Here is an 18824-nt window from a genome sequence, read left to right on the forward strand (position 1 = left end):
ATAAATGTTTCATCCTCGTCTGAGAGAATGCCCATGATAACTCACCTCCCGAAGGGAGAAGAGAATTTTTAAAAAGCACACTATCACTAACAGAGGTTTTATGACCACTACACCATAAAATTAACACTAATATGATGCGTTTGTCGCTGAAACTTTCAATTTGAAAATAATAACTTTCTTAACCAAAAGTAAACACACCGGGAGCCTCGAGTTCCCGCTTCGTTATTCCATATTATTAAGATAGATATATACAATGAAATAGTGTTTTTTAAGATAGATATATACAATGAAATAGTGTTTTTCTCGGCTTCCAACGATTTTCGAGTTTGATGACTTAAAATTTGCTTAATATTTAGTAGATCAAAATTCCGTAATAAAATTGGGGGGCCCACCAGCAGTTTTCGAGATCTGAGCCAATATGTGCAAATTTTTTGCTAATTTTGAGAAATTCAAGGTTTGACTAAATCTTTGCTTTAATATGGCTCGAAATAATTTTAAAAATTATTTTGGACTAGAATTTGGTCGCTGCCTCGATTTCGGACCCCAATTTTCCGATATATTGAGGTTTGCAAAATAATTGCATTTTCCATATTATTAAGATAGATATATACTATGAAATAGTGTTTTTTTCGGCTTCCAACGATTTTCGAGTTTGATGGCTTAAAATTTGCGTAATATTTAGTAGATCAAAATTCCGTAATAAAATTGGGGGGCCCACGAGCTGTTTTCGAGATCTGAGCCAATATGTGCAAATTTTTTGCTAATTTTGAGAAATTCAAGTCTTGACTAAATCTTTGCTTTAATATGGCTCGAAATAATTTTAAAAATTATTTTGGACTAGAATTTGGCCGCTGCCTCGATTTCGGACCCCAATTTTCCGATATATTGAGGTTTGCAAAATAATTGCATTTTCCATACATAGTCGGAAACACTCAATTGTCAATGACATATAGCTTTATTACTTTTGTAAATTTCAACTTAGCAATTTTTGATTTATTTTACCGAAAAGCCAGATAAATTTCAATTCAAAAACAATTTTTAGTCTTAAAAATTTCCTCCTCCTGCGTCAATGCCACGCTAAAGACGAGGCGGCCACTCCTCGATGGAATTACGCACAGATTCCAGGGACATTTTGTGGCATTCCGGGGTCAGAAATTTTTTCCAAGCCTCCGCACTTCTGCGGGGCTTAGAACACACCTTTGCCCCTAACTTTGACCATTTTTCATATTCCGGTGGTTCAAATCCATCAAGGATGATGACCAATTCTGATTATAGATAAAGACAGCAATTTCTTTTTTTAGCTACGCTTGGGTCATTTTTTGCACTATAAATTCGTGCTGAGTCCTGGTAAGAGGTCCCATCGATTCCATTGAATTTGATCTCACTTAGGGGATGTACCATGGATTCAAAAACATATTTTAAGAAATTTTATTCCCCCACCTCCCCCCAATTTGCAGCAAAATGTAGAGAAATTACCCCAATTATCTCCCACCTGCCAAAATCATCAAAAAACCTGGAAAATGTGACTTTCTGACCTTTTGCCTAAGTCGGGGGATGTCTTTGACCAATTTTGCGTTGATTAGGACAACTCGCTTGTTAAAAGATTTTTCCGATGTGAAAATCTCCTCATTCATACAAATAATCCTGCTCACTTTTTTGGAGCGTACCACTTGAGGTGACTCCTGCATTTATTTAATCTGGTATTCCTTTGGAGTACGATCAGGATGTGGCAAGTACCACATTTCAAAGCCTTAAGCCTAAGCTTCAATTTGAGCACTCATTGGATAATTTTAATCGACACTGTCAGCCGTGAGCCCGGTTTCCGTTGGAATTTCGTGAATTTCTTTGGATTCCAGGCTTGAGAGGCTAAACGATGGGTGTGATTTCAAATATTACAGATACTTACACATATAATATTACAACGTGTTTTTTGGATGGCATTTAACTTATCAGGAATTTTGAAAACAACACAAAATTTTGTTTGGAATTCGGAATTTTGTTAAGCACGCAAGATGTTGTTAATGCCGCGTTGACTTGTTACAATACACAATTAGGATCACAGCTAATTGACTTCAATTGCTACAAGTAGAAATATGGAAATGCATACAAAAGGCATACATATAAATTTCTACTAAGCTATTGACACCTTGGCAAAGTGTTTCGTTTTGGAAATTATGAGCTAGCATAGGTTATGTAAATATGTAGTAGTCGCATCAGCACAAAAATTACATATACGCCTATGTATGTATTTATTTACATTCGTACATAACTAATCACGAGCGTCAAGAACAAGAAAGTTTGTAAATAAATTGTTAAATTTGGTGCACCCGTATAAATCCTAAAATGACCACACGTGTATTTACTGCATCATTTGCCGCATGATTATGATAGTCTGAAATTTGGTATGGACTAGTATGGAGGTTAAAAATGAAGTATGCACTTGTAATTTTTAAAACTTTGTTGTAAATTACAGAAAAAGTAGAAAAATTCCCGTTATTTGAAATATATAAATATTACCCGGTACCCGGCAAAAATTTTAGGCCGAGTACCGGGTAGTACCACTACCCGGGGCAACCCTAATCAACATTATTACATATTTTCCCCAACTAGTTTGTAGTTTAAAGTTAAAATGCTAGAAACGGTATTCTCCCAGCTCTTCAGAAAGGCCGTAGTCGTCTCGCAACGTAGCACATTTTACCCCGCGTACTATTTCCAGTTCGACGAAACGACAGGATGTATAAAACCTGTGAAAAATTGGAGCTACAAAGCGTTCCAATTAATCTGGATTTTCGCAACTTTCCTCGTCCTACCTGGACTATTGGTACGATGTTATCTCCTGTTTACAGCAGAGGAGGGAAACGAAGACAAAATGACGATTTTCTTCACTGCTGTGTCAACGGTAGGGCGTCAAATTGACCCCGTCAGATTTCCCCGGTCATATTGACCCCGCGACAGATTGACCCCGCGACAGATTGACCCCACGTCATATTGACCCCGCGACAGATTGACCTCACGTCATATTGACCCCGCGACAGATTGACCCCACGTCATATTGACCCCGCGACAGATTGACCCCGGTTCAGCCGTTTTGGCTCTATCGTGCCGGACAGACAGACGGACGGACATGACGGTTCCATAAGCCCTGACTCGGGCTAAAAATATAACAATTTGTCAGCAAAATTATGATTGAACATGTCGATTCATCTCATCCATTAAATTAACACTTTATGAGATGGGGTAAATGTAAGTGTAAAATTTTGGAAGAAAGGGTTAATTGCGTATGGTACGCTAGTGGACAATGTCCATGGGACATACCTATTTATGTGTGTACTAACTAATAGTTGCCGGGGCCAATCTGTCGCGGGGTCAATATGGCGTGGGGTCAATATGTCGCGGGGTCAATATGACCGGGGAAATCTGTCGCGGGGAAATCTGACGGGGTCAATTTGACATGGATTCGTGTCAACTGGGACGTTGGTCATGTTCGTCCTGTTTGCCTCCATCTTTATCAGACCGGGTGGGGTTGACAATTTCATAGCTTGCTTTGAAACAATTATTGTGATGGAGAAGAAGCTGCTGGGTGAGAATCGATCTATTTTGAGAAAAAAGTTAGCATATGGGATTTTTTAGAGGACGATATAGTTTTTATGTATGCCAATGAATTACTACAATCAATAAAAAATTAAATCTCAATTTATTTTGTTAAAAATTTTCAAACAATTAAATGATTAACTTGGTTTAACCCAACGATTTATGTACTTAATCAATTCGATCTGAGCTGAATCACAATTTATCTCTTTCTTCTACAGAATTTCTCCCTAATCCAAAATGCTGGAAGGGTGCTAAGGTCATCCGCGCTGTGGAAAAGCGCACAGTCATGATTCAATTAATTTACATACATTGTTTTTATACGGCTCCGTTTCTCGCTTTCCTGATCGGTTGTACAAAATCAAATCCGATGTACACGATGATTCGGGCTGTCTACAACTTCGAACTACATCACGGACCCGTTGTCAATTTGGTGTTGCGAATCGTTTGCGGATTTGTTGTCGGGTTGGGCGGCATGATTATGTTTTCCACGATAGGGATATGCTATCTGCTATGCGCTTACTGTATAAATTGTCTCAATGTGTGGACCCTGTTTCTCGAGCCGATTGAAGGAAAGAATGGTGAGATGAGGCTTCGGGGAGGACTGTTTTTCCAAAATGCTGTCAAGATGTACAACAGTTTGAAAATAATGGCCATCGTTGAAAGCAAGATGTTGAGAGATGATAGCACCTTGTACACATCATATTGTTGCTGTATTTTTCTCAACGGTGTGCTTTGTATATTTTTTGAAAGAATTGTCGCCTCACAACCTTGGCGACATTTCCGTGTCCGTTTTGACAGTGTCGGTCATCATTATTTCGATAACAACGATAACCGAGGTTTACGCAGTATGTTTTGTTGCCGAGGGTGCGATTGGTTCTAAAATCTGGGTAAGACGGATGAAGAAATGGCATGGCAGGAATAAGTATAAAAGGAAAGTGCTCCATTCATTGTTGCCAAATTCTATGAATATGTAATTTATAACTTCTCTAGATAGCATACGAAATGGGATTGAAATGAAATATTTTCTGGCTTATGTGGACCGCGTGTCGGATGCTGCGATAACTTCCCTAATGACGGATGGTTCATGAATATGGGTTACAGGGGGAGGAATTCTGGGGACTCGAATTGTGGTAAAGATGCGCATATGTATGATTTGGTGTAAATATTTACATATATGTATTTATATACATGTATTGGTGTACACTACTACATACTACCAAGAAATACATGTATTTCTTGCTTGCCGAATTCAATATGTAAATATGGAATTCATAACGTCGATAGAAAGCGTATGACATGAGGTTGAAATGAATGTATTTTTTGAAATATGCTACACGAGTATTGGATGCTGTGATACATAACTTTGTTGATGTCAGATAATTAATGAGTGCTTAAATGTATTTTGAAGGGGAATTCGTTATGGGGACTCAAAGCGTGGTAAATATTTAGATTGTTGGATACGTAAAGTTTTAAAGCTCGGAAATACATAATTGAGCTTATTAAATATTTACTTGTGTAATTCAAAATAGTTAGATCTTTTGAAATATATGTATGTATGTATGTATCAAGTACAAGATTTTCAGAATTTCAAATTCAATCGTTGTTAAAGAGGGATATCGTGTCCCTGTGTAAATAATTAAGAACATAAATGTACATTTATTTCAATTTCAGTATTCGCCGTGCTTCTTGGAAAAGTAAGGTCAAACTTTTAGCTTCAACGGTTATTTACGTGGATTAAAGATATCGATGTCAATTAAATATAGGTATGCGCCGACCCTCTAATGGTCTTTGCGAAGAGGATTTCGTACCGTTAATTGCCCGGCATTTATGTTAATTACCTGGTTTGGGCAATTTTATGCTAATTAACCAAGACATTAGATATTTTCATAACCATGACCAAGCCTGACCATTAGACAAAATTAGGACCACAGCTAAATACACCAATTTTGGCGTAAATTGCCATAAATAGAAATATGACCAAGAACGCCATCTGATAGTCTTCGCGATGGGTATGTCTTGCAAATATACATATGTATCGATTCAGTATTTATGTATGTACGTAGGTATGTTATTTTTCGGTTCGGCCAATTCTATTCTAATTAGCGAGAACATTTACATATTTTGATGCACATAAACATAATTGATTGAATCATACCCTGGCCCCTATTTATAAGTGCAAAATTAGGAAATATTATACTAATTTTTGACCCAAATTGCCACAAATAAATATGGAAATAAATACACAAATTCCTATCTATAATTGTGGCGGCATTCGTATATACATACACAATTATGACATATGCTACTGGCACAATGGCAAACTGTTGCGCTTTGCAAATTGTGACTTTCCATAGATATTATATCTACACTCTAAGAAATGGGCTTAACATATTTTTGGGTTAAAAACTGGTCAATCTTGGACGAGGTAAAGTCAATCCGTGGTGGAGTAAACTTCATAACCCTAAGTCATATTGCATACAAAATAACCTCGACACGGGTAAAAGCCACCAATTTACTCGTGGGTGTATTACCACAACTTCAAAAGGAGTTATGGTTATCTAGCTCGAGTAAAAAGTGGAGCAGTTATTTATATTTTGCAAGCCAGACCACGCCGCTCATTCCGTCTTCAAGTGCGTCTCCTTCCCTGCTGCTGCAGGACTTGGAGAAAATATTTCGTTAATTATTTTATCTATTCAATTATTTGAAATTTATTGACATGAGTCAAGCGGAGGTACATAGAGTACTCACGCAGTGTGGATTGGCCGAATATATCACTAAGTTTGAAGGTAAGACAATTAAACCAGAGCTCCACGCCGTTGAAAAATCGGCGGCGGCGGCGTGATTAGTAAAAACCGTCGGCGGCGGCGTGATTAGTAAAAACCGTCGGCGGCGGCGGCGCACCACGGCGCGCCGATATTTCTGCCTCAGTTTACCAGTCAGTGATCATAACCGACCACAGTGAAATTATCTTATTAGACTGTTAGTTTAATTTTATATTGACGAGTCTTATTTGTTTTCGCGTCGTGTCTCTCCCGGGAGTCCAGTCTTAATTGTACTGTGGGTTTTTGACACTTGAATAAACTGGATAACTAAACTAAACTAAACTTTATTTAGCTTTCTAATACATAGTAATGTATTTCGCGTGCTAATTTTAATTGGTTCAGCGAAAAAATAAGCCGACCCATTTTTTAATTCGTGTTAATTCGAGTTTTCTACATTACAGAATTTCAAAAATATTTCTCGACTAAAGCCATCAGCCTTAATAGCCATGTCGTCGGCGGCGTGGAGCTCTGAATTAAACCCTTTTAATTTCAGTTATTTGGTAAATTATAAACAAAGGATCTATAAATAATTTTGAATAATTTTTTCTTCCAGAGCGTCGTATTACCGATGAATATTTTCTGGAACAAAGGAGGACCTCGCAGAACTTACATATTTCCAGAATTGGACACGGAACAAAGTTTTTCAACACGCTTAGCAAAATTAACGCCGGCTCGGTATATGAATGTTTCACGTGTATTGCCAAATTTATAGATTTTGACAGTTTTTCAAACATTAGACCGAGTCTCACGAGTTAAAGACACATAGTGAGTCACCCTGTAAGGGTGCCACCATGTAATTAATTTGTGTTTAAAAGCGATTATTATTATAAACTCAAGTAAATAAATTATAAATGGATAATTAAAAAATTTTGATTTATTTGCATTTGGCGCATCTGGCATTGTAACCCATAAAAAAGTAACAGTAACCCGACCTGTGTTATAACGCTGCAGAGTTTCTGAGTAAAGTTTACCCATAATAAGGTAAAACAGAATAACCCGTTTTTGGGTTGATAGCCAAAGTTGGTTACCCCTTTGCACTTTTGGGCTCGTTAACCCTGTACAGCGTCGTCGCTGTTTTTACGTACCACGCTACGGATTGACTTTTACTCGGCATGGGCTTATTAGTTTTAAGTGTGTAGCAATTACATCAAAAACAAATTATACATCTACATATGCTTTCCTTGTAATAAATTTGTAAATACGAATTTATAAGGCGTTACAGTACGTCAGAAATTTTTTAAAGGCTAATTCTGCCATGCAAATTTAATTTTTAACAAATTATCTACTTAATAACGTGCATAAATACGTCAATTCGTTTAAAATGGAAAATGTAGAAGTTTTATAATAGGGGAAACACGTCCTAGTCATGGAATTACCTTCAAAAACACACCACCCTGGAAATATTATCCGCTCGACAAACTCCTAATAGCGGTGAACCTTACTCAGGAACCTTTTGGCTGTTAAGTACCGATTTCTTTCATATTATCTCAACCGGTGCTAAACTTAGCGAGATTATTTGTAAACTTTACGATATAACGTTACTTACAAATCGAGTTCGTGACAGTTGAATTGCAGATGAACTTGAAGAAAGTACAATATAGACCAGCATACATATTTATAGGCAATTAAAAACTTTATTGCAATTAACTCTATTACTAATTTTCTTAAACTAGCTCTTCCTTCCTAAATTAAAATGCTAGAAACGGTATTTTCCAAACTTTTCAGGAAAGCCGTAGTCGTCTTGCAACGTAGCACGTTTCATTTAGCATATTGTTTCGAATTCGACGAAACCACAGGGTGTATAAAAGCCGTGAAAAATTGGCGCTATAAAGCTTTCCAATTAATCTGGATTGGCGCAGCTTTCCTCGTCTTGCCTGGATTATTGGTACGATGCTATCTCCTGTTCATAGCAGCGGAGGGAAAAGAAGACAAAATGACGATATTCTTTACCGCTGTGTCCTCTGGGGTGTTGGTCATATTCGTGCTCTTTGGGTCCATCTTTATCAGACCGGGTGGGGTTGACAATTTCATAGCTTGTTTTGAAACAATTATTGTCATGGAGAAAAAGCTTCTAGGTAAGTATTCTACGCGAAATTTTGCGAAAAACTAACTTACCCAAAGGATTACTTAGGATTAATCAAATCCATCTGAACTGAATCTCAATTTACCTCTTTGTTCCGCAAAGAGGTAAATTGAGATTCACGCGTTGTCTTGACAACGCGTGATCTTGGGGGCTGGTGGGCCATTGATCATTTTGGGCTTAACTATTATCTTCCTGGCGCACCCACTACCCATGTACCTCAAATAAGATATTAAGCCCAATATTGTCAGTTCCACAGTTTTTTAACCAAAAATTTCAGACGTAAATAATTAAATACATTCGAATAATCAAATGAATTTGGTCTATATTTAAATATTTTGCTTCCCCTATGAAATTAAATTATTGATTAGGGTTTTTTATGGAAAGTACCTTCGATTCTCAAGTTGGTTATGTTCAGAGATTTGTAACCGTTTTGGAAATATTACCCCCGGAAACGTAAAAAATTCAAATGCATAGATCGTAGATTTTCGATCCCCAAAAGTCGTTACAGTAATTTTTTTCAAAGAGCTTTGAATAACGTAGCTCTACGTTATTCATTTATTAGTATATTGTATAATAATCACCAAAATAAAGACACGTGGCCCAACAACCCCCAAAACTACGCCTTGTCCAGCACACGTCCAGTCCAATCGACCTAATAAATAAATCGAACCAATCTACATCTCAATTTACCTCTTTGTTCCACAGAATGCCTGCCGAATCCAAAAGGCGAGAAGGGCGCTAAGGTAACCCGCGCTGTGGAAAGGTGCACATTAATGATTCAATTAGTTTGCATCCATTCTTTCTACACGGCTCCCCTTCTCGCCTTCCTGATCGGTTGTACGAAATCAAATCCACTCTACGCGATGTTTCGGGATATCTACAATTTCGAACTACATCACGGAGCTCTTGTCAACTTGGGGTTGCGAATCGTTGGCGGATTAGGTGTCGGGCTGGGTGGCATGATAATGTGTTCCACGATAGGGACATGCTTCCTGTTATGGGTTTACTGTATTAATTGTCTCAACGTGTGGACCCTGTTTCTCGAGCCGATTGCGGGAAACAATGGGGACATGATGTTTCGGGGCGGAGTATTGTTCCAAAATGCTGTCAAGATGTATAATACCCTGAAAATAATGACCATCGTTGAGAGCAACTTGTTGAGAGAGTTGCTCATGCCTTGTACACATCATATTTTTGCTGTATTTTTCTCAACGCTGAGTTTTGTATATTTTTTTAAAGAATTTTCACCTCGTAACCCGGACGACATTTCCATATTCGTTGTGATATTGTCGGTCATCATTATTGCCATGACAACCCTGATTGAGGTTTACTCCATCTGTTTTATTGCCGAAGCTGCGATCAAAGAAATACAATGCCTTGCATATCTCGCGTTCCTTAATTTGCCATTGCCGTGCAAGAAATGTACGTAGCAGACCCGCAAGAAACGAGACACTATTAAACCAATTTTATTTCATTCTAAAATAATATGCAACGCTTAACTTAAAACTGTCTACGATTCCATCCCAGCTATTCAGCATTGAACATTAACCGTTCCAGTGATCCCTTCGACCAGTGCTTTCACAATACAACAATGCTGCACCCCCGGACAGGATTGGTCAATCGTCACCGCCCCAGTCCCACTGACACCCAAGACGCTCAGATTCTTGCAACAGACGCGATCCGGAACTTTGTCCGTGTAGCAGGCGCCATCTGCCGATAAGACGTTATTCCCACTGGCCAAATTAATTTGCAATTTGCAAGTTTCCTCCCCCATCCCAGTTCCCTTGGCTGGTGGCTCAGGCACACCTATTACATAAATTCGAAGAAAGAATTGCAATAAACTTTAAAAAATGAAACCTTTAATCAGCCAAAACTTACCAAGTCCTTGCCCGAATGCGGAGCCAATTGCGGCCAAGCAGATAATTTCGGTGACAAATAAAATCATGTTTTTGTCCATATTTTAAATAATGAAATTAGAAATGCTAAAATTTTGCGAGTTATTTAAATGAGATTTAAATTCAGAGAGGCAACCAATCTGGTTAATGGACAGATTACGTTTAAAGTACGTACCTACGTGCATACTCAAAAACCTTGATTCATTAAATTCTTTGATTCGATTGTTTTCTTTGTTACATAAACTTGCGTCAATGAAACTCTTTACATATCGGCCGAAATCGTAAGATTGTAAGATAATAGGTATTGTTCATTCATGATTTTTGGGATTTTTGTTTCAAATTTATTGTCATTTGTGTTTTTCGTTACATAATTAAATTTAAATGCGTAGCATGCATTTTTAAATACTGAATTTAAAGGTTACATTTCAATACAAATAGTTATGCTAATGCGTGACCAGTTTTTGAGATTGGTTTTGTGATCATAAAACATTTTTACAATTAAATTAAATTAAATGATTTTCAGAAGTCACCATTTAAAACCTCCGAGCAGAAAAAGTCGCTCATATTTAGAAACCCTTATTTTTGTAAGGCATTTGCCGATATCATTTATTGAATTAACTAAATATCGTAATTTTCAAAATTGGGCAGATTCAAAAATGTAATGAAAATCTCAAAGAGTGGCAATTCCCAGATAACTTTGCAAATACATAATGAAATACGTACATAATCATGCTAAACTTTTCATTGTTTTTTTATTACAAAACCATTCGTGGTTCAAGTCAAATTAAGTATTATTAGTCAATTCTAAGAACTAAATTCTATGACATTATCTTAGTGGATAACATTAAAACAGTTTAACACGGTTTTAGCGTACTCAAAAACCAGACAAATTACTAACCACACGGTCTCCAATCAAACGCATACCAAAAATCTAATTACGATACACACCTCCCCTAAAATCCACAGGTGCACCATTAGCTTCAAAAAAGGGTCGATAGACTTCAACAATTTCCTGAACCTAAATTAACAACAAAACCGGATATAGACAAAATTACCTCAAGAAAATTGTATTACTAAAGTACCACAACTCCAGAAATTTCCACGTGTTTAAATCCTCTGCTTAGCAAAATTATATCTTCAGTGGAGGCAGAAAAGTCAGCTTGTTTGATCCCGGTACGTTCGAAGTGGACACTTTTAGCACCTAAAATTAAATAATTATAATTATAATTACGAATACGAATTAATAGCTTAATTGCGCCAATATTTTTCAATACTTTTGCACCTCGCCATATTTCTTAGGATACCAACCACCCCGGAGGCAGCGTTCTCACACCTCACGACAAGCTTGGCCTCTTCCAGGTCCCACAGTTGCAACGATTCCATTAATTCCTTGACGCAATTTTCACAGGGATTCAACATCAACTCCAGCTTCTTGACTGTCGGGAACAATCCAACAATCTGTTCCCCATATTTATCGCCAGTCATGCAATAACCGTGTGTCTTCAGCGACAACGATTCAACTCCTGGGTGTCGCTTCCATAAATTGAGATGGATTGATAACCCGGTCAGACCCCCGATCTCCTGGTTTCTTAGCGAGAGATTTTTCAGCTTTGGGAGATGCTGTACGTCAAAGAAATCCGGGATTAAATACTCATACGGCGCATCGAGGGTGAGCGTGGTAAGGTTGGACATGATGGGAGCGTCCAAATTCCGGCCCTGCGAGAATTGTATGTAAATTTTTAAATACAATTTTAGGTTTTAAATTCATCTGGATAATTATACCTCATTTTTACTTTACATGCATTTACCTGACTATTACTATCATTCCCATGAATATCGGCGTAGCTTAACTCCAGCTCAATTAACGAATCCTTCACCGGAGTCAACATCGTGGTCACAGTGGTCAACTTGAAGCCGGGACAAGCGAAGCTGTTACAATTTGAGAAGCTGAATTTCAAAACTTTTAGGCTTTTACATCCTTCCAAACTCGGACAGAGAGAGGCCGTGACGTCCAAAGAGGTCAAACTGGGGGAAACATCGATCAAGACTTGGAGGAGGGGCTGGAACGAGTGAATGCCTGATCCCCAATACCGCATTCTTGGATGAATTTGAAACTTTAGTGACGTCAAGTCATGTTGAATGGGTAATTTTCGTAGGGCTTGAAGTCGACATTTGTCCAGATTTCGGTTTCTCGAACGGATTAAGATTGTAATATGTTGAATGTGTGACGTTTCTTTCAGGCTCCTCAAACCATTGAGAAAAGCAGTCGCGTATTTTTTCAGCGTGACGTGAAACGCGACTTCTCTCGTGACTTGGGATACGTTGGACGAGAAAACCTGGGTGATGACGTCATCAGTCCGCCTGGCAGGGATGGAGGGGTCGAATTCGTCCCGGATGATGACACTTCGTAAGAGTGTGTCATGCACGGGGGTTGCTTGGTATAACTTTGACCCATCGTAGCGGATTAGCTGGTTCACATTGAGAACGGTTCGTTTTCCTAACAACCCAGCGCCAACGTCGCCCCACTCGCGACACACGAGACGAATCACCTTCAAGTCGGACAGGTCGAGCTGAGCGAAAATAACGTCGAGAACCTGGTGGAAATTTAGAATTTCAATTGTTTACGGAAAGAAAGTTTAAATTTGAGGAATTTTGTAATGACTGACCAACGGATTCTGTAAAGCTTTCGACATGGCGCTGTTATCGTTGAAGGAATTGCAGGGAGCTATCGTGCCTGGAATTAAGGAGATGAAATGAAAAAGATAATACGTCAAATTAAAAAAACTCGTTTTTAAATAAAAAACAATGGCATATTTAAATAAGAATTGAATTCAACCAGCACTTACTTAAGGTTCCCTGTAGTGTCGAAGATGATGATCTCAACTTCATCTTGGTAAATTATTTATGTCTAAAATTCGAAACGCAAAATATTATACAAGTTGTGCATTTGTACATTTTTGATTAGATATTATTTAAATATGAAATAAAAACTCAAACTTTAAGATTTGAAATACAAAACCTACAGTGCAGCTTTGCTTAGCCCGAGCCAGGGTGGGTACAACTAGAATTTGTTTACCAATCTTTACGCCAAAATTCAGCTTAATTGAGTGATTTTGCAAAATCAGTATGGGTCACCCCACCGGGTTCCTCTGGGTCAAAATTTTCAAAATTGTACATCATAAACTCCCATTATAAGCTGCTATCGACTTCCATACCAAATTTCAGCTTAATTGGACGATTTTGAAAAATCAGTTTGAGTGACCCCATAGGGTCCCTCCAGATAAAAATTTTCGCAAATTCACTTCATATCTTTTCATTAGAAGCCATTAGTTACATATTTACCAAATTTCAGCTTTCTACAACAATTTTGAAAATTTGATGCATAATAACCCCACCACCCATATGGCCCCCACCGGCCAACCACTTGACCGATTCGGCTCATCTTCGAACTTGATTTGTCTTTTGGGTAGATATAGATGTGGTAAAAATTTCAAGTCGATCGGTTGAGTTTGAAGAGAGTTATCGCGAAGACAGACGGACGGACGGACAGACAGACAGACATAACGGGTACATAAGCCCTGGCTCGGGCTAAAAATGTGTACGTTAATTATTATCAAGTATATTTCAAAGCCAACCCACCTGTTGTAGTTCTTTGAATCAAATCAAACTCACAAATTTGTGGACAGAAATTGCAAGGCGAAGTTAAATTGCGAATTACGAATTAATTGACGACTGACGAATTATTTACCTGCTGATCGACGAATAAATACGTTTAAATCAGCCGGGGGGAACTTTGAGATGAATTGGGTAACTGTACGCGTGTATGTATTTGTTAATTAATTTACTTTAATTGTTTGTATTAATTATTAATTGATTTTTGATTAAACTATAATTAAGGAAAAAACATATATAAACGATTATTGTTGCGACCAACCTAAATCAATTTGATTATTTTGTATCCCTGTACAAAAATTAAAATCCGATTGGACATGCAATGCATATTCGCTTATCCGATATACAAATAAATATTTATCATTGTTTAATTAGTTCGTGTTTAAAATATGAACATGTGAAATACTATTTCACATGTTTAAAATTAGGCAAATTTATTTACATATGGAAAGTTATGTTCATGAAAGTTACGATGAACGCTTTTTGCAGGGGTTGAATTTTAGCATATAATTTTTGCAAAATTTCTCAATGTACGTCCAACCTCATTCTTTTAATTGTTACATCGCGATTTTCAATTATTCTCAAAATTATGTGAACTAAAAAATGTAATGAAAATCTCGGACAATTCACACACAACACTGCAAATGCAATATGAATTTCATATTATGAAATACGTGCATACTAATATTTTTCATTTTTTAGCTTTTTATTACAAAACCATTCTTGGCGAAGTCAAACAAGTATTAATCAATTCAAATTTTAGGAAATATATATCAAATTATCTAAGTGGAAACATTAAAAAGTTTAACACTTAACAACTACACAAATTACTAATCACACAGTATTCCTTTAAATACATACGACTCATTTAATTCGAATAATTACGATACACCCCTCCCTTAAAATCCACGGGTGCACCACTAGCTTCAAAAATTGGTCGAAAAACGTCCACCATTTCGGGGACCTGAATTTATAACAAAACCAGATATAGGAAAAATTCCCTCATGAAAATTGTATTCCTGAATTCAATTACCACAAGTCCCGAGATTTCCACGTTTTTAAATCCTCTGCTATGCAAGATTATATCTTGAATGTAGTCAGAAAAGTCGACCTGGTTGATAATAGTATCCTGGAAGTGGACGCTTTTAACGCCTGTAAAGAAATAATTAGATATAATTGCACATAGCTGAATTTTATTTTGCCCACTATTTTTCAATACCGTTGAAACTCGCAAAAATTCTTAGGATTCCAGCCATCCCAGCCGCAATGTTCTCGCTCTCGACGATAAGCTTGATCTCTTCCAGACCCCACGGTTCGAATGATTCTATAAATTCTTGGACACAATAGTTACATGGGTTCAACCTCAACTCAAGCTTCTTGGCTGTCGGGAATAATCGAATAATCTCTTCCCCAAATTTATCGCCTGGTTGGCAATAACTGCGTGTCGTAAGCGTGAATGATTGAACTCCTCGGTGGGGCTTCCATAGGTTTATATGAGTTGAGAACTGGGTCAGTCCGAGGTAGTAGTTTTTGAACGAGAGGTTCTTCAGCTTTGGGAAGTGCCCTTCGTCAAAGAAATTATGGATTAGGTACTCAGACGGCGCATTGAGGACGAGGGAAGTAAGGTTCGTCATGACGGGAAGGTCAAGATCCCGGCCCTGTGAGATTTTCATGCAAATAAATTTTTAAATATGCATGAAAAAAATTAGATTAAATTAATTAGATAAATTAATTACCTGTATATTTACTGGATAGTAAAACCCATGTGCATGACCATCTGCGTACCCCAATTCCAACTTGATTAATGAATCCTTCACGGAGGTCAACATCGATGTCACAGCGGCCATGTTGAATTTGGGACAAGCCGCGTGCGCGTTGGTACAATTTACGAATAAAAACTTCAAAACTTGGAGATTTCTGCACCCCTCTAAACTCGGATAGAACGAGGCCGTAACTTCTAAAGTGGTCAAAGTGGGGGCAGAGTCGATCAAGACTTTGAGCAGCGGCTGAAACGCGTGAATCCCGGATGTCCCGTATAGAACGTGTTGAGAAGTTTGAAACTTGAGCGAGGTCAAGTTTTTTTGAAGGGGCAACTTCCGAAGTGCTTGCACTCGATCTTTGTCCACGTTTGCGTTTCTGGAAGTGACCAAGATGGAAATCTGTTGGATCTGCGTGGACTTGAGGGTCCTCAAACCATGGAGAAATGCGGCCTCAAATTTTTTTAGGCTGACGTGAAATTCAATTTCCCTTGTGACTTGTGCCAGAGTGGAGGAGAGCTCGGTAAAAACTTTGGTGATCACGTCATCAGTCCTCTTGGTGGGGACGGAGGGGTCAAATCTGTCCAGGATGCGGATGCCTCGGGTCAGTTTTTCGTGGACAGGGGTCACCTGGTACAATCTCGATCCGTCGCAGCGGAAAAGTTTGTTGACGGGTAGAAAGGTTCGATTTCCTAACAAACCGGCGCCAACGTCGCCCCACTCGCGACACACTAGCCGAGCCGCTCTCAAGTCGGAGTTGTTAAGCTGGCCGAGAATAATGTCGAGAACCTGGTGGAAATTTAGAATTTCAATTATTTGGAGAAAGAAAGTAGGAATTTTGATGACTGACCAGAGGATTCCTCAAAGCTTTCGACATGGCGCTGTTATCGTCGAAAGATTCGAAGGGAGCTGTCACGTCTGGAATTGAGAAGATGAAATGTAAAATAAAAAACATTTCTTATTAATTTTTAAATTCAAATACAACGACGTATGTACATAAAATGCACGACTTACCCAAATCTGGAAAACTGGTTTCCCGTTGTTGCAAACGTGATGACCGTAATTTCATTTTGTTAATTCTATCTGTAAAATTACAAGTACAAAAGGTAATTAGTAGCTGTGCATTTGTTCATTCAATTAAATAAAAACTACAGATGACAGTTAGCAAACATTCAATTTATGTTTGTGTTAGAATGTTAGAATGTTATATTTATGTTAGAATGCAAACTACGTACGTTAATTATTGTAAAGTGAATTTCGAACTTCACTCACCTCTGCTAACCTTTGAATCAATTCAAACTCACAGATTTGTGAACAGAAATTGGAAGACGAAGTAAAATTCTGAATTAATCGACGACAGATGAACTGTTTGTTGGGCGCCAACTGCTCAGTTTCACAGAGTACGTTGGTAGGATTTCTGCGTTGAGATCCAAAGGCAAAAATTGTCAAATTCTGTCCTAGATCCTAGTGTAACGCTGCGCTCCGCTCCACCACCACTCCATCACGCATACTCAAATAGTGCACTGTTTACATGAAACGCACGTGCACTCATGTTTCTCGTCAAAACTTCTGTCCACTTTAATAAATATTTAATCCAAAAATAAATAAAACACACCTCTTCCACGAGACCTTTTAAAGGAAATTCTTCGCAACAGCACTTATTTTCCATAATTAGTGTCCACGGTTAGAAATTTGGCATGGTCAGGCAGATATTGATTTCTCGTATTAAATTTGCTACCGCTTAGTATTAAACTTATACCGGTCCGTAAAAATTTGCTACCGATATGGTAAACAGCAAGAAAATGATACACTTTTTAGCCCGAGTCAGGGCTTATAGAACCGTCATGTCCGTCCGTCTGTCCGGCACGATAGAGCCAAATTGACCGACTGAACCGATTGACTTGACATTTCTACTACCATATGCATATTGGACAAAGTTAGGAAACGAGTTCGAAGATGGGCGAAATCAGTCAAGTGGATGACCGGTGGGGGTCATCGGAGTGGGTGGGATATTATGCACCAAAATTTCAAAATTGTGCTAGAAAGCTGTAATTTGGTATAGAGCTTGCTGAATGCTAATGACTCTTAGTGGAAGAATATAAATTCAAATTACAAAAATTATCGTCTGAAGGGATACGAGGAGGTGACCCAGACCGATTTTTAAAAATCATTATATCGAGTCTAAATTTGGCATTTAGGTTGCTGATTGCTTGGAAGAGGATACATTAGAATTTAAAAAAATCATCTGGAAGGACCCTATCGGGTGACCCGCCGATTTTCCGAAATTAACATGGAAAGCTGAAACTTGGACCAAGAGATCCTTGCTGCTTTCTTATGAAATAATATGAAGTTAAATATGAACAAAAATTGGCCAGAGGGGCATTAGAGGGTGACCCCTACCGATTTCTAAAAGTTGATATAATCAGTTGAAATTTAGAATGGAGTCAAGAATTAGTGCAAAATAGGAGCACATAATTTTATAGAAAATTAGTAAACATGGGTTTACTAAGCAATGCTGGTTCGAGCTATGCAAAGCTGTACTGATAGGTTATTAAAAGTTTCCATCTGAAATTTGGTATGGGGGATAAAAACCACTTTTAGATAGCACACACAGGTTTGGAAGTTCAAGATGTTAAAGTATTTGATACCAAATAGTAGAAAATCGAACAAACATTTAACTATGAACTTCACGGAGTTCTGTAATATTATGTTGGTCAATTCGGAGAAAAATTTAGAACTCAGACTCACCGAGTCAGGGACTCTGTCCCTGACTCGGGCTGTAGTATGCACTGTGTAGGTTTTCATTGTGTCTATGTACAATCATACAATATAATTATTTTATGTACAGGCATTGACGCAGTAATAAAACCATGAAAGTATCAATGCAAACGAAACCATGCAGCAGCCAGCATTGGTTTCATGAAATGCGAAACAACGTGAGCTGGATGTGAGACAAAGTGTGAAACAAAGTGAGACGTGGTGGTGGTGGTTTCATTCCCGGCAA

At 38.0% G+C, this 18824-nt stretch overlaps 3 protein-coding genes across 4 annotated transcripts; all 3 read right to left on the reverse strand.

The window, feature by feature from the left end:
• Positions 1-10005: 10005 nt before the first annotated feature.
• LOC118437965 lies at positions 10006-10484 on the reverse strand. Its single transcript, XM_035857561.1, has 2 exons — positions 10375-10484; positions 10006-10302 (listed from the first exon to the last, which is right to left on the reverse strand). Exons 1-2 carry the CDS (start codon positions 10451-10453, stop codon positions 10028-10030), a joined length of 354 nt encoding a protein of 117 aa, XP_035713454.1. The 5' UTR covers positions 10454-10484; the 3' UTR covers positions 10006-10027.
• A 640-nt stretch (positions 10485-11124) lies between these two features.
• Positions 11125-14187, reverse strand: LOC110857175. 2 transcript variants are annotated; one of them, XM_022105781.2, is made up of 7 exons: positions 14031-14187; positions 13238-13299; positions 13058-13125; positions 12200-12985; positions 11666-12107; positions 11474-11592; positions 11125-11409 (listed from the first exon to the last, which is right to left on the reverse strand). In XM_022105781.2, exons 2-7 carry the CDS (start codon positions 13278-13280, stop codon positions 11323-11325), a joined length of 1545 nt encoding a protein of 514 aa, XP_021961473.1. In that variant the 5' UTR covers positions 13281-13299; positions 14031-14187; the 3' UTR covers positions 11125-11322. The 2 variants fall into 2 exon arrangements, with proteins under 2 accessions (XP_021961473.1, XP_021961474.1); XM_022105782.2 differs by lacking the exon at positions 11125-11409 and having other exon boundaries at positions 11514-11592; positions 11674-12107.
• A 563-nt stretch (positions 14188-14750) lies between these two features.
• On the reverse strand, positions 14751-17349 carry LOC110857198. Its single transcript, XM_022105806.2, has 7 exons — positions 17093-17349; positions 16835-16903; positions 16671-16738; positions 15800-16609; positions 15283-15721; positions 15097-15215; positions 14751-15027 (listed from the first exon to the last, which is right to left on the reverse strand). The coding sequence occupies exons 2-7, from the start codon at positions 16887-16889 to the stop codon at positions 14932-14934; spliced, it is 1587 nt and encodes a 528-aa protein (XP_021961498.1). The 5' UTR covers positions 16890-16903; positions 17093-17349; the 3' UTR covers positions 14751-14931.
• Positions 17350-18824: the final 1475 nt, after the last annotated feature.

This window comes from Folsomia candida, unplaced genomic scaffold (genome assembly GCF_002217175.1).
Source record: "Folsomia candida strain VU population unplaced genomic scaffold, ASM221717v1 Fcan01_Sc018, whole genome shotgun sequence".
Lineage (NCBI taxonomy): Eukaryota > Metazoa > Arthropoda > Collembola > Entomobryomorpha > Isotomidae > Folsomia > Folsomia candida.

What these genes read in the sequence shown, in the direction of transcription:
- LOC118437965 (XM_035857561.1), bottom strand. Translation starts at nt 10,453, where the DNA reads ATGGACAAAAACATGATTTTATTTGTCACCGAAATTATCTGCTTGGCC. An exon ending in CGCATTCGGGCAAGGACTTG is followed by an intron (nt 10,303 to 10,374) that starts GTAAGTTTTGGC and finishes TTTATGTAATAG; the next exon opens with GTGTGCCTGAGCCACCAGCC.
- LOC110857175 (XM_022105781.2), bottom strand. Translation starts at nt 13,280, where the DNA reads ATGAAGTTGAGATCATCATCTTCGACACTACAGGGAACCTTAA. An exon ending in GGAATGATAGTAATAGTCAG is followed by an intron (nt 12,108 to 12,199) that starts GTAAATGCATGT and finishes CAATTCTCGCAG; the next exon opens with GGCCGGAATTTGGACGCTCC. An exon ending in TGGAAATTTCTGGAGTTGTG is followed by an intron (nt 11,410 to 11,473) that starts GTACTTTAGTAA and finishes TTGTTAATTTAG; the next exon opens with GTTCAGGAAATTGTTGAAGT.
- LOC110857198 (XM_022105806.2), bottom strand. Translation starts at nt 16,889, where the DNA reads ATGAAATTACGGTCATCACGTTTGCAACAACGGGAAACCAGTTTTCCA. An exon ending in AACCAGTTTTCCAGATTTGG is followed by an intron (nt 16,739 to 16,834) that starts GTAAGTCGTGCA and finishes TCTCAATTCCAG; the next exon opens with ACGTGACAGCTCCCTTCGAA. An exon ending in TGGAAATCTCGGGACTTGTG is followed by an intron (nt 15,028 to 15,096) that starts GTAATTGAATTC and finishes TTATAAATTCAG; the next exon opens with GTCCCCGAAATGGTGGACGT.